The following is a 20,611-nucleotide window of genomic DNA, read 5'->3' as shown; positions in this document are numbered from 1 at the left end:
TTACAGCGTTGTACCATTTCCTCAGTTCTTACCAAGAAATAATTACGGAAAGCAATATATGTCACTAATGTTTATTCACACCTTGAACTCCTGTGTGAGTTTTCAGATGCCTCTTCAATGTATCATTAAGTTTGAATGTCACTCCACAATGGGCACAGAGGAAAGGCCTGTCCTGGGAGTGAAGAACAATGTGTTTCTTGAGAGTTCGGCTGTGACGAAAGCCCATTCCACACACAGTACAGCAGAAAGGCCTCGCTCCAGTATGGATGTTGATGTGCTGCAGAAGCCCGTGCTCCTGAGCAAAGGTTTTTCCACAATAGTGACAATGGTGGGGCCGCTCGCCTGTATGGGTCCTCATGTGACATTTCAGATTAAAACTGTCCCGGAAGTTCTTCCCACACTCAGGGCAGCAATGAGTCTTGGCATGACTCCTACGATGCTGGGTCAGGTCCTTCTGAGATTCAAATCTCTGGTCACAGTCAAGGCAGCAAAACGACTTCAAGGCTCTGCCGTTGTATCTTTGTGAATGGCTGGTCCTGCTGTAGTTGCTGCCACTGTCTAGACATGGCTGCTTGTCGCTCTGCAGATAAGAGGGTGTTAAGGACACAGCCTCACCCTCCTCCGAAGCAGAAACGTCTCTCTTGGTAGTGTCAGATGGAGGCACCATGTTTGTCATGTTTCTCAGCTGAAACCTCTCAATGTTGGCAGCATTGTCATCAGCTACCGATGCATGTCTTCCCTCACAGTACAACCCACTACTGTCTATCTCCGTCCCACTGACATCCGCTACTAAATAGTCGTCTACCTCCTCCTTTACAAAACTTCCCTCAACAAGAACCACCTTGTCTCTTCCTTCCATCTCCTCAAAATGTAGATGATTTGCACCACTGAAACAAAAAATCACATCATTGATTACTTGTTAATGCATCAAAACCATCAGTGTGACTTACTTTGAATACATCACAGTTCAGGGGTTCAAGCATTACTCGGCCTTACCCTTGTTCCTGTTCCTTGATTGGCTGGTTGGAAGGATATCCCACAGTGTGAGTGTGGCTGTCCATCACCCTACTTCCTTCCTCTGTCAGGGCATGTATGTATTCCTCAGCCATGCACACTGCATGCTCCATGTCCCGAGGGCACTGTTTCAGCACATGGGCTGCAACATCTTCAGGCAAGAGTGAGACAAACCTTTGCAGGGTGACACACCTGACCACTTCCATGGCCGTTCTCCTTTCAGGCCGAAGCCAGCGATGGGCTGCACATTCCAGCCCCTGTCCAAGCTCCCTAGGCCCCTTCTGGGGGTCAAACTTCACAGAGCTGAAGTCTTGCTGCACCTGAATATCTGCCTCCCTCGCATGGTCCAACAAACCGGCCTTCAGCACCTCATAGTCGGGCTCCTCGGCCCTGAGGCTCTCCTCACCCAGGAAACCTGCTAGTCTACATTTGACATTAGATAGCTTAACACTTTTGAGGACTTCCTCCAGAAGAATTAAGTGAGCCTCTGCATACTCAATGACATCCTTATTGGACTGAGTCCTGCTGTTAACATCCTCCTGCTCAAGGAGTTGTGCCAGAATCTCAGCCTGAATCTCTCCCTGCAGAGCTAAGGTCTGCTGCTGCTGGCGATGCGCAGCTATGAGAGAGGTAAACAACCGGACCACATCCATGCTTCTTCTCTAGTACAACAGCTTAGAAAACAAATACGTGGCCCAGGTAATTGCTGAGCTAACTAGCAACCTTCAAACTCTGCGAAGTGAGCTAAAATACTGACAGCTATGGACATGTTCCTTTAAAAAAAAAAATACATTTGAGACATGGGCTAGTACTGTGACCAATAACCACAATGTGTATTTAGAGCTCAACTTAATATTAAACTACATATGTATTAAACTACATAAGAACATATCTACCCAATCGATCTACCGTATTTTTGCATCTTACAATTTGTTTGTTTTGAAAAATCAAAACGTACAGCATCAGAGGTAGCTACATCCTGCACAATACATAGCTGCTGCAGGCTAACACGCTAATAACTGTAACTTTGCCAGGCATCGTAACATTAACTTATTATTTCGAGGATCAAGCGAACATAACACTCACACTCTGGAGGATACTGCTTTTGCTGCCAATAAAACGAACGTATTGATTAACCAGTTGCTACTATTACTAGACTGCTCATATTTCCGAGGGGAATCATTTAATTGTAACAACCTGAAAATACACTGGACAACCATGCGCACATCACACGGTACCCGAGAAAGAGGATCTTTTCAATTTCCACATGAATACTGGGAATGTACACAACCACGTTCATCTGTCAAATCATAGACATGTTGAGATCATTGATCTGGAAGTATAAACAATGTGGTCATCTGGATTTCCAGAAAGATCTATGTAGCCGGTGTTGTGCTCTAATGATTTACTTATCAAATATGCCCCTTTTAATCTACTGTATTTATTATACAGTTCCAATTACATCAACCATATAGACAGCATGCTCATAATATTGTTAATATACATCAGATTTTATATTTAGGTGTCCTTGGGGCAGATAATTTCCACATGGTTATTTTCTTCCCACTAGTGCCCTTCTCATGCCATAATTATTGTAAACCAATGTCAGCAATTTGACCCAACATAAATGTCTCTTTCCAAGACAGTATATGTCAACTTTCTTTGTGCCACACAAACCCCTGGCATGCTTTGACAACCTTTGAATCTTCCTTTCACCCAATCAGTACAATCTTTATCACAAACACTTACTCCCATCTTCTGTCACCACCCCTTTCTTAAATGTATTTTTTAAAAGTTACCATAACACCTCTATTCATACAATGGGAGGAAAAAACCCCCAAATCAATGAGTCAATAAAATAACATGATTGCATCAGCAAAACACAAAGAGCAGGAACAAAAACTAAAATCCCCAAATATCAGCAAATTTTGAACTTTTATCATACAGTATAAGTTAAACTCGACTACATAAATAACTTTGCATTACAAATGTAATGCAAGATAAGACTGAGTTTGTCAAGTTGTCTCACAGGCTGATGGAACAGGTACTTCTTCCAATCTGTTTACAGTTTACTTACTATGATTCAGAAATGGAAAGAATCTGTAGCACATTTAACACATTACACAAGGTTGTCTATTGGTTCAAACAAAAATAAAGAGCTAATGACTCACTGGTGACAATAGTGATGGTTACAGTTTTATAGAACACAGCTGAAGCCATTCCTATTATCCTACTACCGACACTGAAACCTTCATGTCAAACTATAATACACTTTTCCATAGAAGGAGACTCAATCTCCATAGTAATAGTATGATCCATTAAACTGAATGAATTTGTTCTTGGTTGAGTGGAGGGCGTGGGTTCATTTCCCTTACTATTGTATATACAAATTACAGGTACGTACACAAACCACACACAAATGCACAATCGCACATCTATCAGAAGCCCAACAGCAGTGCCTTGACCTAATGTAGCCCAGTGTCCACGTTAATGCTGATGTTCATGGTTAGTGTACTCGCTGACCATTGATGATGACGTCGTCAAATTCCTCCTAAAACAAAAAAAAGCACAGAGGTCATAATTTAGTGTCATACAGTTGAAAGCACAGGTAATGCCTGGAATGCTGACCTGAATAGTTGTGGACCAACAAAAGGCAGACTCTACATACTCTCCATGTGAGTGTATTCTCACCTCTTCGCTCTCTTTCTCCTCCTCTTCCTCCTCCTCCTCCTCTTCCTCCTGCCGTGTGTCGGAGGCTCCTCCAGCCTTCAGGAGGCCCTGCACCTCCTTGTTGGGCCTGTGTAGAGCACAGTACAGGGCTGTGTGGCCTGCATAGGAGGGCTGGTCCACACTGGCTCCACCCTGCAGCAGCAGCTGCACCACCCGGGTACTCTGGGACTCCACCGCCCAGTGCAATGGGGAACGGCCGGAGCTCAGGTCCTGGATACACACACACACGCATGATTTATCATTGTAAGCAAATGAGGTGACCTTTAGTGAAGGAGGGAAGAGCAGACATGTTTGAAGTCATCCGGTCTACAGCTAAGAAGTCAGAAGATGTACTCACCCTCTGGTTAACATCTGCTCCTGCCTCAATCAGCATCCCAATGATGTCCTCTCTGCCCCTTTGCACTGCCAAATGTAGAGCACTCACACCTATAAGAATGGACGAAATGGTAAAAAAAATCAAGACGATCAAAAAAACAAACACCTTGAGGAAGTGGGACGGGTTAAGACTTCTCCCCACTGCTCCGTATGTAAGCTACACAGTACCTGAGTAGTTGGTGACATGTAGGTAGTCAGCGCTCTGGCAGTTGGAGGTGATCTCACGGACACAGTCGTGCCTCAGCTCCCTGACAGCCAGGTGCAGCGGGGTGTTTCCTCCCCTCTCCTGGAGCTCTGCACTGGCCCCACCCCACAGCAGTCCCCTCACACACTGGGCCTGGTCGACAATCACCGCCAAGTGGAGGGCCGTCTGTCCGAGACAGAGAAAATGGGAGGAAAACAGCCACGTTACAATGGAAAGTTGACATCGACGTGTTCACAACCAATGGGTCGCCTTCCAGATTCTGACGGCGACTGAAGACCACAGGAGAGCATTTCTCCAGTGTTACACCTGTTCTCACCTGTCCCAAATGATTCTGAATGTCCAGGTAAGATACCCAGCTTTGGTCCAATGCTATCATCCCGAGTAAGTACTGCACAAAAGCCCAGTGCTCGTGAATAAATGCCAGATGAAGAGCCCTGTAAGAAACAATGCAGGGTTAACACAGACTTAAGACATTGGCATGACTTTAAAGATGTAACGAGAAGAGCAAATGCTTGACACTCACGTGTCTCCGTCTTCAGAAACAAAGTTCAGTGTATTGAAAATTTCCTCTCTCCTCCGCCGTTCCTCCTCCGGGTTTGTCACACCTTGCCTCCCAGAATTACCGTCATCCCCAGAGTCAATGATAACCGGTTCACTCAGGTGCATGGTCCCGAGCTCCTGCGATATGTTCCCCATGGTCTCATCTGTTATTGAGTCCCCAATAGCTGAGTCCAGCCTCTCACCGCCCCCCATAGAGCTACAGTCCATGGAGCGCTTGTCAGAGTCATCGTGCGATGTATGGGACCTTGGCAGCCAAGATTGTGATACCTCAGTGTTGAAGGAGTCATCCAGACTAAGCGCTGGTCCACTGAGGCAATCAAGCCCACTGTCGCACCAGTCCTCGGACACCGAATCCAGAATTTCGTGTTTGTCGACCCCGAAACCAAGATCAGGCCGCACAGACTCTTTTCCAGAATTGAGCGGAGGCTGTATACCCGCCATTGCAGATAATAAGTTAGCAAGCGAGCGTTTAAAAACTCATCTGCTCCAAATGTGATCACCTCGTTCTATCCTTATCAACCAGAAAACTATTTACACTGTCAAGCTAGCTAGTCGCTATTAGCTAGCTAGCAATAGTTGGCTAGCCGAGACTAGCTAGCCAGAAAGGGAACCACTTAATAAAACAACGCTTTGTGCTGCAACTAGACAGTAACTGATCTCATCAAGAATAATCTTAATGAGGGCTTTTCACTGTAATATAAATATGTTTCCGCGTTAAGTTGTTTATAGTTCTCGTCCCCCCCTACTGAAGGAGTTCTGCTGGGGAATTCCCAAGCTTCCAGTCTAATGTTAGCTAGCTAGACTGATCAAAATACAGTGAAAGTAAGTAGTCTGCGCATGTGTAGGGAAAGCGTTTCAACACTACAGATTCGCCACTTTGTGCTCTGTCTACACTACAGTCTTTACCACTTGCATCCCTCCCTCCATCTATTTATACGTTCGGTTCAAAATGGAGTACATTTTATTTTTGTAATAGGTATTATCTTTTCTCCCTAAAAGACAGTAAGAATAATTTTAGGACACAGCACAATATGTCCAGGTAATGCAAATGACAGATACCAGCCACAGGATGGCATCAAAGGTCCATTCATGTAAACTTCATACCAAGCACTTTTTTCAGGTAGGCTACTAAATGTATTGTAGGTCCTACATTGAAACACTTCAATGGCAGATTCTAGTCACAGATACTTTGTGGAAATGCAATTAATCAATGTTGGTGTGGATAAATGATCGTATTCTAAATCTGTTTAAAGAAAATTGATACAACACAAATGGAATAAAATGCTGAAAAAATTATGTAACAATCAAGAATGCAGTGTTGTTTGAAGGTCAGTCTAAGCGATGGTAAGAGTAGTGATAGACTTCATTAGTGAACAAACCCACAATGAAGGTCACCTCCCCACGGCCTCTCTCTCACCCATGGAGGTATCACCCATACTATGGATGGATGGCAGGAAGTATGTTGTCAGGGGCAGCTAAGGAATGAGATTAGCCTCACACTAGCCTTACAATATTGATTGGTGGATGTGCAAGCAGGGGGGGATGGGCACACACCCTGAAAGGGTTGATGGAAAAAAATAAAAACGGTATGATAATCAGGTGGCGGCTATGGGCAGGCAGCAGGCAAACGAGCGGTGGTGAGGGTCTACTGTGTAGTGGTGCCAGAGAAGTGCTGCAGAGGAACATATGGAGAATTAGCAAGGGCAGCTGAGCTCAGCCACCAGCAGCAGCATCCTGAGAAGACTGTTGTCCCAGTGGACAGCCCATGATTTGACTGTGGAGGGTGAAGGGGAGAGGGGAGGAGAGGTGGAGGAGAGGTGGAGGAGAGGGGAGGAGAGGTGGAGGAGAGGGGAGGAGAGGTGGAGGAGAGGGGAGGAGAGGTGGAGGAGAGGTGGAGGAGAGGTGGAGGAGAGGGGAGGAGAGGGGAGGAGAGGTGGAGGAGAGGTGGAGGAGAGGTGGAGGAGAAGGGAGGAGAGGTGGAGGAGAGGTGGAGGAGAGGGGAGGAGAGGTGGAGGAGAGGTGGAGGAGAGGTGGAGGAGAGGGGAGGAGAGGGGAGGAGAGGTGGAGGAGAGGTGGAGGAGAGGTGGAGGAGAGGTGGAGGAGAAGGGAGGAGAGGTGGAGGAGAGGTGGAGGAGAGGGGAGGAGAGGTGGAGGAGAGGTGGAGGAGAGGTGGAGGAGAGGGGAGGAGAGGGGAGGAGAGGTGGAGGAGAGGTGGAGGAGAGGTGGAGGAGAGGTGGAGGAGAGCACCCTTTCCCGGCAGCCGTAAGAAGTGCTGCTCTGCGCTCTTCTGTGGACATTCTTCAACGGTGGCAGTTCCACTGAGAGCCCATCCCCCATCCCCCATGCGTACCCCCCCCCCCCCTCATCATGTGACCCCTTACCCACTTCCCTTTATCAGATCACTGGCGATGATCCTTGAAGAAATCAAGAGGAAGGGTGAAGCTCTGTCAGCACAACCGTAGTAAGATGGTGGAACCACTCTGTTTGAACTGCAGCGGTTTGACGTACACCTGGGTTTGCAGTCATCTGCGTTTACCTTTTTGATGATGAGTGTATGAACATGATGTTTGCTCTCAGCCATGCTGTATTCCCCTCAGGGAATATTCTCACCGCAAGAAGGAGATGGAATTCTACCAGTGTGCTTATCCACTGAAACCTGAAATGATGTTTGCAGATGGATACCAGACGGTTTGACCTGTGTTTGTGTGTGCTGCCGTATTACCTTTATATTCTTAAACTAAGAGTGACATGTTAAATATTTTCTTCTTGTAAACCTTAATGTATTGGGCTTTTGTCTTGTGTTTACAGTGTAATTCACCTGGACCCTAGCAGACTGGAAACAACTCAACAGATGTGCCTTGAATTAGGCAATGACAAGAGAGTAGAAACAGCACCTTATGTGAGGAGTCTAGAATCTTCCAATCATAACTTTGTTTAGGTGTGAGTTGAGAGACTCAGTGTTCGTGGTATAAGCATTTCCAGTGTTTTAACACATTTCATTCAGTCAATGCTAAGTAGGATTGTTATAAAGCAACACCCCATCCAATTAAAGTACACCATTTTTGTTTCTGAGATTCTTTATGTTGTAACGGAAGTGTTTTCACATTGAAAACACTGCAGTATGCATCTTATTATCTCTGTGAGTCTGTGTAGAAGGAGTCCTATTGGATATCTGTGAGCATAGCCATAGTAGGAGTCTTATTGAAAAGCTGCCAGGCCATGTTATCTGTGGCCTTGGGGAGCTGGCCTGTTAACAGAGTGTTTTAAACCTGCCAATGGCTCTTTCCTCTGGCTCTAAATCACAGCCCTGGGAGATGGAGTGTATGCGGGGGAGTGGAGCCCTGGGCATCTGCTCCACACTCCCACCCAGCCGGAGGAAGCGTGCCAGGACTGGCTGTCTGGGGTACACGCCACCTCAGTGTCTAATAACAGAGATCAGGTATTCAACCGCTTATACCGCTTGAGTGCATTCAACTCCTGGCTTAGTGGAGCAGTGAAATGATATTCATATCTTAAATGCATAAGGGTACCTTAGTATCATTCGATAATAGAATGCACACCCACACAGATTTGAAAAACAAGGGATCAGCAGAAATGGCTGGTCGGATGTTCATGGTTGTAGTCCATCAGTATTCTCTCAGTAACGAAGACATTCTGTGCAGGTTAGGCTTTACATATTATACGGAACCAGCTCTTTATAGAGCTTATACAGTGACCATATGAAGTGTGTGTGTGTGTGTGTGTGTGTGTTTGGGAACATAATCATTAAACTGGACACGGCAGTAGCAGAGAGATAGGTAAACTGAAATAATGACTTAATGTTCTTGGTCTGCAGGAAGGAAGCAATCAATGTGCTTTTATAGCTATTGATACAAATGATGGTATTATCTGAGCTGAGCTCCTTAACTGAACTTTGTGCGTAACAGAAATTGATGGCGAAACTGAAAGCTGGCCCCAGTTGGATTTAAGGAGACAGTAGCATTGCAGATGTCCCACCGGCATACAGTATCTGACCAAATGGGGTCTCTGTATTGAAATACAAGCATGAGCTGCTCCTTCCAGTTTGTCACAGCCAGCATGGGTCCTGTGTCCCTGACATGAAGGCAGCAATGTCAGGCTCCAGTGTGGGGCAATGTGACAAAGACAAGCCTTCCTCCTCCGACCCATCACTGTGATGAATGTCAGAGTCCACCTCTGGCACTTCCTGCCATTCTCTGTAAAACTCTGTTTCCCTCTTTCCTTCCTTCCTTCCTTCCTTCCTTCCTTCCTTCCTTCCTTCCTTCCTTCCTTCCTTCCTTCCTTCCTTCCTTCCTTCCTTCCTTCCTTCCTTCCTTCCTTCCTTCCTTCCTTCCTTCCTTCCTTCCTTCCTTCCTTCCTTCCTTCCTTCCTTCCTTCCTCCCTCCCTCCCTCCCTCCCTCCCTCCCTCCCTCCCTCCCTCCCTCCCTCCCTCCCTCCCTCCCTCCCTCCCTCCCTCCCTCCCTCCCTCCCTCCCACCAGCTGTACATTACCACTTCTCCTTCCTCAGCCTCGGGCTTTCCCGCTCTCCTTCATCCTTTCTTCACTGTTCTTCACAGCGTAATACTCATCTTACTCTCTTTGTCGTTTCCGCTTTTCCTCGCACTAGATGTTAATGACATGATTTATATGCGATCTCCATCTGACTTTATAGTCCAATTAGCCTGCTAGCTGCGCAGAAGCTGTCTGATGTGCCCGTCCGTTGAGAACAGCGCCGCTTTCGCTTGGAACGGGAGGAGCACTTCACCGTTACACAGTTCAAATGTTACACGTTTTAAATAGCACACTGTCTGGATAATGATACCATGTCATGGTCCAAAGTGTAACTGACAACCATGACCATCCATCCGGGACAAGGTCAAACTGTTAATAGGATGCGGGAAGGCAGAAGTCGAGGCTTGATGTGTCTTCATTAGAGTCCCGGCCTCATAGGAACAAGGGCTTGGATCAGTATAGGTCAGCGTGATGATCCACATGATGCCTATCTGAGTCACGTCAGGAGGGCCGACGGCAGCCATCAGTACACAAACAATATTACCATACTCATTTGCACTGAGACATTGACTTAGGCTTCCGTGGAATCCCCCAATCTGTCAATGCAATCAATGAATTCCACAGTGCACACACTGCACAGCACAGGAAGCAGACCCACAACTCTCTTGTTTGTTCAAATCGAGCATGGAAGGATCAGGCGAGAACTATAATGTTTAGCGTCACGGTGGGAAGCGAAAAGGCCACAGCATTGCTTCTGTTTGGTTATACTATATGGGGCCAGTGGTGGGAAATCATTCTATGAGTGGGTGACCTGCTATGCCCCATAGGAGCTAATAAAGGTCTTACCTAAGCAATCTACCTCAGTGGAAATCATCTGAGCTGAAGCCAGCATATGGTTCCTCAGCTGGATTCAACCAGAGCCTGCCCATGCACTCCATCAGGCGGCAAGGAATCGCTCGTTTTATAACTGATCCTTTTCATGGCTCGATTTTTTGCATGTTTAAATCAGCTTTTCACTTTCCAAATGTTTGAATGAATACGCTCCGTTAGATTTGATGGCAATCGATATACGTCGTCAATAGTACAAAATGTTGAATTATGTGTAGTCCATAAAGTCATGGCATTCTTCTGTTGCGCATGTCTTTGGGTGTAGACATGTGTGTCGTTGCTTTCCTAACATAAGAAAAGGTGTTCTAAGTCTGAAGTTGTCTCATTCCAATGTGAGCATACACGCCAAATGTGACTGTCTCAAAGAAATATCTGAAATCCTTTTGATCACATGCACACGGCTACGATAAACAGAACATCTCGTCTTCATGGGTGGATTGTGATTGTGCTTCCTGTCAGCCTGACCTGTAGTGAACACAGCTTCTGCTCCTGAGGATCCTGAACGGGAACACGTGAAGCCAAGGTAATCAGCCCTTCTACGGCTTTGTTTCCTGCCCCTCCAGCACTCTGGCTGTTTCTTTCCTCTTCTCCAGATCTGTTTGTTTCCCTCCCTCCCTCCCCACCACTCCTCCCCCTCCCCCTCCCCTCGCTCCTCTGGGGATCAGGCCCCATCAGTGGTGTCAGTCAGCCTGTTTCACATCCCATCCAACCCCGCCTTGGCACGCAGCTTTGGAAGGAAGCTCTCTCTCATCGGTGAACAGACACACCGAGGCCGGAGTGGCTCCAGTCCCCGCGTCTCGGAAAGCTGGGACCACAGCGGACGTCTTTGCGATCCAACTCAAAAGGGTTAACAAAGGCGAAAATGATTTAATGAGTTATTCCATGGTCTGTGATGCATGACTGGATTACAGACGCAGAAAATAGATTACACATTTGTCATCTGCTCTGCCGGCATTGATCTTTTGATGGATGAAAGTCGAGGGCTGCCTCATTAAATGTATTCTAATCGAAGTTCTCATCTCCCCCCGCCGAGACTGCTTCCCGACCCTTTCTCTCATGTTTCATTTACCTCCACTTCTTTCAACTGCGTAAACACACAAAGCCCCAAACCACTCCTGTGACTGCACACTAGGATAAATAATTGACTTACATGATTTAATGCTTGAGGAAGCCAGAAATATGGACCGCTAAGGTAAACTATCATGTGTTTGTTCTCTGTGTACATTGAGTCACCGCTACCCCTTGAAGGCTATCAGATCGGTACAGTTACAAAAGGCCTCGTCAATGTGAGCAGTGAAAAATCCAAGCCTGAACCACATGACTGTGTCTGGCTAGAGAGACCAGGGAGAGAGAAACCCCCGTACGGTATCCTGGTGGAGATCCAGGTGCAAGAGAGAGAGGAGAGAAGAAGAGAGGAGAGAAGAGGAGAGGAGAGGAGAAGAAAGGAGATATGAAGAGAGGAGAGGAGAGAAGAAGAGAGGAGAGAAGAGGAGAGGAGAGGAGAGGAGAGGAGAGGAGAGGAGAGAAGAGGAGAGGAGAGGAGAGAAGAAGAGAGGAGAGAAGAGGAGAGGAGAGGAGAGAAGAGGAGAGGAGAGGAGAGGAGAGGAAAGGAGAGGAGAGGAGAGGAGAGGAGAGAAGAGGAGAGGAGAGGAGAGGAGAGGAGAGAAGAGGAGAGGAAAGGAGAGGAGAGGAGAGAAGAAGAAAGGAGATATGAAGAGAGGAGAGGAGAGGAGAAGAAGAGGAGAGGAGAGGAGAGAAGAGAAGAGAAGAGAAGAGAAGAGAAGAGAAGAGAAGAGAAGAGGAGAGAAGAGGAGAGGAGAGGAGAGGAGAGGAGAGGAGAGAAGAGAAGAGGAGAGGAGAGGAGAGGAAAGGAGAGGAGAGGAGAGAAGAAGAAAGGAGATATGAAGAGAGGAGAGGAGAGGAGAAGAAGAGGAGAGGAGAGGAGAGGAGAGAAGAAGAAAGGAGATATGAAGAGAGGAGAGGAGAGGAGAGGAGAGGAGAAGAAAGGAGATATGAAGAGGAGAGAAGAGGAGAGGAGAGGAGAGGAGAGAAGAAGAGAGGAGAGAAGAGGAGAGGAGAGGAGAGGAGAGGAGAAGAGTGTCACCTGCCTTCATCGTGTCTCTCAGCCCCTTCGGACGCCAGCGTCAGTTGTTCTCTAACGAGTTCGGTTTCATCGCTGTCTGCCGAAGGAAATGTGGGGATGACACTGGTACTCTTGTGAGCACACAGGTAGACATGGATGCTGTGGAGGTTGTGCTGTGCAGTATGTCCTCCGCGGAGGACCACTATTGTGTCTGTCATGCTGTCCCTCTGTACAGTAGTCCCTGTGGTACTTAACATCGTTACTGGCCTCTCTGTCACCACAGCAACCAGCCTGCTGACAGCCAGGCGCAAAGCAGCTACTGTGATACTGTACTCTGTTGGTCTGGGCTTGGATCGCGCTGTGTGTCGTTGGTTGTGGTTTGTAATGATCCTGTTATTTACGGCGCGCGTCGCTTACACTCTCGCACACGCACACAGACCGCGTGTTGTTCCCAACCCTTAAGCGCCCACATTTCACTGACGTTGACGGTATGTTACTTATCCTTTTAGACATCCACTTCATCATACACCCTCCATATCTCCTGCTCCCCCCCTAACCTCCTGCTCCCCCCCTAACCTCCTGCTCCTCCTCCTCCTCCTCCTCACCTTTTCTTCTGTCATATCTCTGCCTGCCCCCCCTCCTGCCCCTCTCCTATCCTGTCAACCTTCCTCCCAGCTTCCCTGCCCTTCTTCAGTGTCCCCCCAGGGTCCCCCCAGTCACAAGCATGCTGTCTTGCTTAACTGGCTAAAGGTTTAATCCGGCTAAAAGGTTCACAGCCCCCCCCCCCCTGCCCCTCCCCACTAACGCCCCCTCCCGCCTCACCAACACCCCCCCCACCCCCCCTTCTGTCAGGAACTGATCACTAATGCCATTAGATCTAGGATGACTACTGTACGTATTCCCAACCGCCTTGTCATGTCAAAGGCTCTGGAGAAGATTCATATTACCAATGAATATTCATAGATATGTTATTTCATTATATGGATTGAACTCCATTGCTCCTGCTGAATACTGACGCTGGGAGTTGTAAGGCAAGCCACAAGGACACAACATGTCAGGGATATACAGTCTCCACTACACTACATTACACCAACTACAGTTAAAGCTCAATGTTTTAATAATGTTTTATAAAGGGATTCAGGTCAGCTGCTAACTCTCATATCCAGACCGAACGGGTGAAATATGAATTATTCAGGATCAGCAGAAAACCCTGAGTATACACAATAACGCGAGCTAACCTCCCAGAGCTATATCATTGCGGTTGCTTGAATAATGAATGCCAGACCAGCGTTTGAATCTCTGTGCAGCTAAAAGCAGTAGGATTGTGCGATTCTCACAGTGTGTTTCATGAGATCATCTGCAGGGGACTGCAGGGACAGACTCTGCGTTTAAGACACACGGTCTCGTCAGTCCCTGTCAGTGCATGGAGGCGACGCGAACCAATCAGGTTAGTTTATGCCGGCGCGCTAGACAGCTATAAATAAACAAGCAGCTATCTGTCTGTGACCTCTGACCTGCGTACTCTGCGGAGTGGCGGACGACCTTGGGGTGGGCAGCTCCACGGTGGGGTCCTCCCTGCCTAATGTCAACAGGCTGCACACTCAGAGCAGCTTCCTGCAGCAGCAGGGTCGCAGACTGGGAGCTTCCATCAAAGGGCAGGAGATGAAAGACAGAATCAAAGCACCTTGGCTGTGATTTGTGATTAGCGCTTGGGTCAATGTTTGGGTCTGATCAAAGCTGGAACCTGTTTGTGTGGGAGTCTCCGTGGACTGCTGGAGGATGCGCTCTTTGTGATGTTGTTCTGACAGGGTTTTAAGGAAGTGTTAACTACTGTCTTGATGAATCTGCTTTGTGTATATTTGGTGGCTTCTTCGTGATTTAACCCTGGGTTCCAGGCTAACCATCATGACTCACACATAACCAGCTGGCAAAAACCACGCAACCTTTTCATAATCCTTTATTTATTCATAGTTTTTTCACATAGGCTAGATATTATTATTGCTGCAGTTCTGGAGCGTTTCCAATGGTGGCTCCCCATATCCCCACAACAGGGTGCTATGTTCATATCTCATATATCATCTTAACGCATGCTGAATAATACATGTCACAGGAGCGGGATGCAAATAAATGAAACAGTCTCTTTTTTAAATTACATGTCATGACACAATCTACCCATTCTATTGATGCTTCAGTAACATGCCTTTTTCAAGTCCATAGGGGGGAAAAAACACATTTTTGGAACATACAATTTCCATTAGAGAACAAAAGCTTAACAAAGAGCACATTAATGTGATATATTCTTAAAGCTGGTAATCTATCATAATGTCCAGCACCACCCATATCCCCAATACCCACCCCACCTTACCTTACTACTTACATCCCCATCACCCACCCCATCTCCCCACCCCACTCATCACCCACATCTCACGGGGAAACAGCTGACTTAATGTAATTATTACATTTCAACTATGTACAGTAACTTGGAAATATGGCACTAAATTTGATTATAAAGAAAACAACTCGGTGGTAATACATGAAAATCTTGTGAGTGGGTAATTCTGTTTCCCGTTTCATGGAAAAAGAAGAGCTTATTGGAATTCCATCCATTCCTTTAGTGCTTTATACTCAGTCCTATTAAAGAATGCAGAGCGCTGAGGGACAGGTCAGTCAGGGGGCTGACGGAGGAAGGGGAGGAGAGGGGCTAGTGCCGGAAGGATAGGATTAGGGGTTGCAGTTTGTGCTGAGGTATAATCGTAATCTTTTTTGTCTTTCTTTGATTTTTTTCAGGGGTTTCTAAGTGGGGTTGAAACGAGGTGCACTTGGCTCCCTCTAAGGAAGTCTGCAGGGGAGGAAAAAAGAAACGGCAAAGAAAGTCCCTCGGCAACTCAAATGAGGTGTAGCTCTAGCCATGACCTGACTTTGCAGAACAGGGACACACGCGAGCGCTACCTGATCTCCCCGAAACACACATGCGCATGCACGCACACGCTAATGCACTCATATATGCACACGCATACATGGGAAAAATGAAGGGATTACTTTTGACCTCTAGCAAAGGCAAAGGATGAGATACTTTAGGTCATTCTTAATTAGAGCTATCCTTACAGTGTTCAATATTAACTTATATCTTCCCCTTTCCATTGTGTTGTCTTGGAAGGCACCTAGTGTCACCTAGGATTCAGAACACAACTCCCCCATCAGCGTAAGCTATAAACACAACATGTCAACCCTTTCTCCTCAAGAAAGGTACTTTTCAGTCAGAGGAGCGTCTCTGTCCACCAATGCACTAACATGAGCCATTGTCTCTCTGGGCTCCTGATGAATGTTGCAGGGTCGACCCAGTCTCTCGGGGTGGAGGTGGGAGTCCAAGGTCCAGACCTCCCCCCCCACCCACCGTCAGTTCCCATGCAGTGGAGCCTCTGTCAGACATAGGCTGACTCGCTGGACTGGGTCCTGCCCAGGTTGGGGGCCTGAGACAGGTGCGACACGTCCTTCTTGCGCACCTCGCAGATGGACTTCCTGCGGGCCTGCACGCCGCGGATGGCCGTCTTGATCTTCCTCCAGCCCAGGTGGTTGAGCTCGGCCAGGTTGAGCAGCACGCAGATGCCGCTGACGGCGAACATGAACACCAGGAACACCGTCTTCTCCGTGGGCCTGGACACGTAGCACTCCACCTCCTTCACGCAGGGGTAGCGGTCGCACTCGTACATCCCCGGCACGTTGAAGCCGTACAGGAAGTACTGCCCCGCCAGGAAGCCGATCTCCAGCGCGTTGCGGAACACCACCTGGATGACGTAGAAGCGCGAGATGCCCTCCTGCCGCCGGACCTTGGCGCTCTTGGCGTGTGTGAGCCCTCGCGGCACGTTGGGGATGTCCTTGATGTCCAGGCAGTCCTGCTCCTCCTTCCCGCTGTCGGGGTTCTGCACCAGGATGCCGTTGATGTTGCGGAGCTTGCGGGCGTGGTGGTCGCCTCGTCCGTGGTGGCCCTGGCCTTGGTGGTCCATGTAAGGATGCAGGAAGGAGTAGCTGCGGTCGCGCTGCTTGGCAGACTGGTGCACGGAGTAGGTGATGAAGCAGAGGCTGGGCGTGCACACCAGGATGATCTGGAAGACCCAGTATCGGATGTGTGAGATGGGGAAGGCCTTGTCGTAGCAGGCCTGGTTGCAGCCGGGCTGCATGGTGTTGCAGATGAACATGATCTGCTCGTCCTCATACACTTTCTCCCCCACTATACCCACTATCAAAATACGGAAGATCACTACTACTGTCAGCAGGATCCTGCAGAGAGGGCGAGAGAGGACGCAGATCGAGGGGAAGGAAGAGGAAAACAAGACAGAAAACATTGATTAGAGAACAGAAGTCAGTCATTTTTTTACAGTTATCATACTTTTTACACTCTTTACACACTAAATCAAGCAACATCCTAGTGTGCACAAAGTCAGATATAATTTTTCCGTGTTGGCTTTGGCATTTGTTTGTGTGTGTTTGTTTAAGCATCTCTGTCAATAACAGACAGGCTTAACAAATCCCTACCCAATCAATGAGACAAAGGGGGTTGCACGCCAAGGACACATTTGTTCAGATGTGTGGGTACCTGTGTGTGTGTATGTGTGTGTGTTTATTCCTCAGCTGCTGCTGCTGCTGCTGCCGTAGCCGTGTACAGGAGGGGTGGGTTGTTGCGCTCTAAATAGCACGCTCACGTGAGCTCGCCACGCATGAGAGGGTTCAGGTGAAGCAGGAACGCTCATCAGCGGTTTGGAAGAGGTGATTTCACTCTCCTCCACCCTGACAGGCTCAACGTTGAACAGAACCCTGCACATCAAAGCCATTCACACACGCAGTCGGCTGACGCCTGTTTTTTGGGGGGGTGTTTTGGGGTTGTGAGCGTGCTGTTTTAGACAAAGAGAAAGGCAGAGAGAGCGAGCGAGAGGGAAATAAAAAGACTAATCTGGCCTGACAGAGGGAGAGAAAAAGAGAGAGAAAAGGTGGTTGAGAGTGGGAGAGAGAGGCAGAGAGACGCAGTCATCGCCGGGCAATGAACACGAGGGTCTCTGCATGAATATCCATCATGTTGCTGTGAGCGTAGCCCCCCCGTCCCCCGGTCCCCCCGTCCCCCGTCTGCCGTGACGCCAGCAGCAAGCCTCATTCTGCTGCAGGAGACGGAACACAAAGACGAGCCCTCTCTCAGCTCTGTCTGTGGGCAGAAGAGAGGCGTCGCGCACCTCCTCCAGCCAGCCACGGGATTAGACCTCCTGTAACATGTATTTACACTGGACCGAAGAAGCAGTAATCATCTGTGAGGGATTAGGAAAGGAACAGAATGTTCTGGGCTGCTGTGGTGGGGTGTGAGAAGCAGAATGGGGATATGTTGGGAATGATGAAACCGGTCCCAAAAATGGCATCAAATAGAATAGACTATGTAATCCACATGCAATCCTGAATACTAATCTGCAATCTGCATGGCTGGCATTGGTATGTAAACCAAACTACATAAGCAGCGCTCAGAGACTCCCTATTAGCGGGTTGGTCCACCCCCTCTATTCTTCATTGATTATTTATCCGTTGTTATTGGTTTGACTGATGGAAAAAGTGTTCAAAGAGACATTGATTGAGTGTGTGCACTTCATTTGGACCACTAGCCTGCAGAGAGCCTCCCAGAGGACCAGGGTAGTTTAACCATTGGTATTTCTAGATATGATATCTCTCTCTCCCTTTCTCTCTCTCTCTCTCTCTCTCTCTCTCTCTCTCTCTCTCTCTCTCTCTCTCTCTCTCTCTCTCTCTCTCTTGCGCACCCTTTCTCCCTCCCTCGCTTGCTATTTTTTCATGTCAGAGTAGACCCTGACGTGTCTTTAAAATTAGCCCCTCCTCCCCCACAACCATTCTCCTGGCCAGTTACCACAGCAACCACCTTCTGAACCAGTCAGTGGGGTGGTTCAGGGAAAGGAGGAGGCAAGAAGATGGGATGGAGGGATGGGGAAGTGAAGGGATGAGGGAACGCTTGCGAGGAGTAAAAAGGGAGAAAGGAAATTGTGCATGAATAGAGAGAGGAGAAAGAGACAGCTGTGTTCTGAAGGAGGGTGACGCTGTAGGTGGAGGATCTGAATCTTCTCAGTGTGTGTAGTGGCATACAGGGCAGAACATGTGTTACTGGGGTTGAGACTCAAAATAGAGCTGCCAGCCGCTGCAGGACTGTTCTCTCACCACCTGGGCCTCACATGTGTATCTAGTAGAGACTGTGTGTGTGTGTGTGTGTGCGCGCGAGAGGAGAGATAGAAAAAAAGGAGAATCAAATAAATAAAATACAAACGAGTGTGATGGTGAGAGAGCTAGGCAGCTCAGGGTAGGAACGCTACACTGCCTCCCAGAATGCTTGGAAAAACAACAAAGGAGATCTGTGCGCCTTCCGTTAAACGTTTTCGGCATTTAGGTTACTGTAAATATATGGCATAGCAACTCACTCCCACTCATGTGTATATTTTTGCTCACAAACATATACACGTGTGCAGGCACACACATTCACACATCAAAACCCATGGAGAGGTTCTCTCATGTAGAGTCTGCGTTTTGTCCTCCATTGTTTGATGACAAGTGTGGGTGAGACTTTCGGAAGAGGAGGCCGTTTTACAGACAATGGTTGATAAGAAATCATTTGTCTGCAGTTCAAAACACAAGAAAAGCCAAACCAATAAGATAGCTCCTCATTATCCCCTCTTTTGGCTTTGAACTGGGAGAATCTATACCACTGCAACAGCTGCCGTCAATGTATTGAACGTGCAACAGGAGCAACCATCCGCTCGTATGTGTCTCCGCTTGTGAGGGAGGCTGTGTCTCAGAGCTGTCAGGTGCCACACGTCTTCAGTTATGCAGATATGTATCTGCAGGCCTCCTGGTGCAGTCTCCTGTCAGCATGATGGATAGTAATGACTGTACAAACACCTGCTGGAGAGACTTACTGAGGAATCAATGTTACCTTAGTGCACTGGTTGCACAGGCCGTAGAAGGAGTAGACAATTTCAGACCAAACAGTTCTCCGTGTAAGAACCCGTGTGTTGATTTGCTGTTCTCTGTGTTGTTGTGTTTTATGGCAAACAGTTTCTGCAGGAGTTGCAGGGTTGCCTTGACTGCAATGTTGGACTGAGCGTGTGTGGTACAGCAGTGCCGGTCGCTTTGCTGCAGTGACGGGAGATATCTAGGAGCTGCTGTGAAATGAAGCTTTTAGACACCGCATACAAGTTTGGAGTGTTGCAGAGTGTGTGTTTGTGTGTGCGCGCATGTGTGCGTGTGTGTGTGTGCGCGCATGTGTCTGTGTGTTATTCTGCCGTGTAACAAGATAATCAGCATGGAGTAGATTGCTGCGTCAGCAGAAAGCAGGGGAAGAAGGTCGTCTGCAAACATCAGTGTTTTAAGCCCTGCAGAGAGAGGCATCCATACATTAGTACCGATGAACACAGGAGAACCCCCCCCCCCCCCCCCCCCAGCCCTCATCAGCAGAATCCTCAATGTCCACTGCAGATGATCAAAAAGTACTCCCGACTATCATTAAGACATCCTCTCCTATTTGAGTAGGGTTCAGTGGTGTACAGTACACAAGGCCATCGATTGAGCGCGGTACACTGCTGCTCAAAAGGGGGGGGGGAGGGGGTCTACAGCAGTTCACCACATCTCTGCAGCACCGCATCGAAGCTGCCCCCCCCCCCCCCAACATCCGTCACATTAAAAGCAGCTTGAGAACGACCATGTCCAACATCAGTCCGTCTCGCCTTTCATAATCCACTCACCGCCCTCAAGCAGCCAATCTTGAGTGAGAGGGTTTGATCCAATCGCCTCGCCGTCAGTTCCACTGTCCGAGGGTATCAGCCATGGGCCCCGTGTGTCATTTGAAATGAGGGGAACTCGGGTTCATCATATAGCTTTCATGAGAATGGGAAACTACAGCGCCGAATCCTCCAAGGAACAGCCTGTCCTGTTCTCTGACAGAGGAGAGCTCCGGCGCTGTGTGAGCCAGCCTGCCCACCAGCCATCCAGCAGCAGTCGGGAGTCTTAAGCTGCTCCTCCAGCTAAACTGCATGTCTGATTACTGTCCTTGCAGATAATTAAGTCTCCATCTTTGTTCGGAGGGATGATGTCATAGACCAGAGCTGTATCTTAAGGCTGGGCTTTGCACTACTGGGCCGATGGAAGAAAGACCGGCTATTGAACGAAATTGTTGTGATTTACCAACTGGGGAGATGAAAACAGTCGGGTTA

General features: G+C 48.1%; 3 protein-coding genes across 3 annotated transcripts in view; all 3 read right to left on the bottom strand.

Moving 5' to 3' along the window:
• Positions 1-51: 51 nt before the first annotated feature.
• LOC146288172 (uncharacterized) lies at positions 52-2,217 on the bottom strand. The gene is made up of 2 exons (XM_084697628.1): positions 997-2,217; positions 52-887 (listed from the first exon to the last, which is right to left on the bottom strand). Exons 1-2 carry the CDS (start codon positions 1,665-1,667, stop codon positions 65-67), a joined length of 1,494 nt encoding a protein of 497 aa, XP_084553754.1. The 5' UTR covers positions 1,668-2,217; the 3' UTR covers positions 52-64.
• nfkbib (nuclear factor of kappa light polypeptide gene enhancer in B-cells inhibitor, beta) lies at positions 2,168-5,682 on the bottom strand. The gene is made up of 6 exons (XM_084697629.1): positions 4,848-5,682; positions 4,641-4,758; positions 4,288-4,489; positions 4,082-4,170; positions 3,706-3,954; positions 2,168-3,565 (listed from the first exon to the last, which is right to left on the bottom strand). The coding sequence occupies exons 1-6, from the start codon at positions 5,324-5,326 to the stop codon at positions 3,521-3,523; spliced, it is 1,182 nt and encodes a 393-aa protein (XP_084553755.1). The 5' UTR covers positions 5,327-5,682; the 3' UTR covers positions 2,168-3,520.
• A 9,116-nt stretch (positions 5,683-14,798) lies between these two features.
• LOC146288170 (gap junction delta-2 protein-like) overlaps positions 14,799-20,611 on the bottom strand; it is a 13,062-nt gene continuing 7,249 nt past the window's right edge. Inside the window, exon 2 of the mRNA XM_084698743.1 lies at positions 14,799-16,643. Within this exon, the coding sequence (XP_084554869.1) occupies positions 15,788-16,643 (856 nt within the window). The 3' untranslated portion in view covers positions 14,799-15,787. The remainder of the gene's footprint in view (positions 16,644-20,611) is intronic.

This window comes from Hypomesus nipponensis, chromosome 5, assembly GCF_054491055.1.
Source record: "Hypomesus nipponensis isolate SF chromosome 5, ASM5449105v1, whole genome shotgun sequence".
NCBI lineage: Eukaryota > Metazoa > Chordata > Actinopteri > Osmeriformes > Osmeridae > Hypomesus > Hypomesus nipponensis.
The sequence above is the reverse complement of the archived record's forward strand: the minus strand, read 5'-3'. Positions and strand labels throughout refer to the sequence as shown.

Bases quoted from the DNA above. Each gene is read 5' to 3' on its own strand.
- nfkbib (XM_084697629.1), bottom strand. From the start codon at position 5,326: ATGGCGGGTATACAGCCTCCGCTCAATTCTGGAAAAGAGTCTGTGCGG. The intron at 4,759-4,847 runs GTGAGTGTCAAG...TGTTTCTTACAG, and splicing joins GTTTCTGAAGACGGAGACAC to GGCTCTTCATCTGGCATTTA. The intron at 3,955-4,081 runs GTGAGTACATCT...GTGTGTATCCAG, and splicing joins GAGCAGATGTTAACCAGAGG to GACCTGAGCTCCGGCCGTTC.
- LOC146288172 (XM_084697628.1), bottom strand. From the start codon at position 1,667: ATGGATGTGGTCCGGTTGTTTACCTCTCTCATAGCTGCGCATCGCCAG. The intron at 888-996 runs GTAAGGCCGAGT...TTTTTGTTTCAG, and splicing joins ATCAAGGAACAGGAACAAGG to TGGTGCAAATCATCTACATT.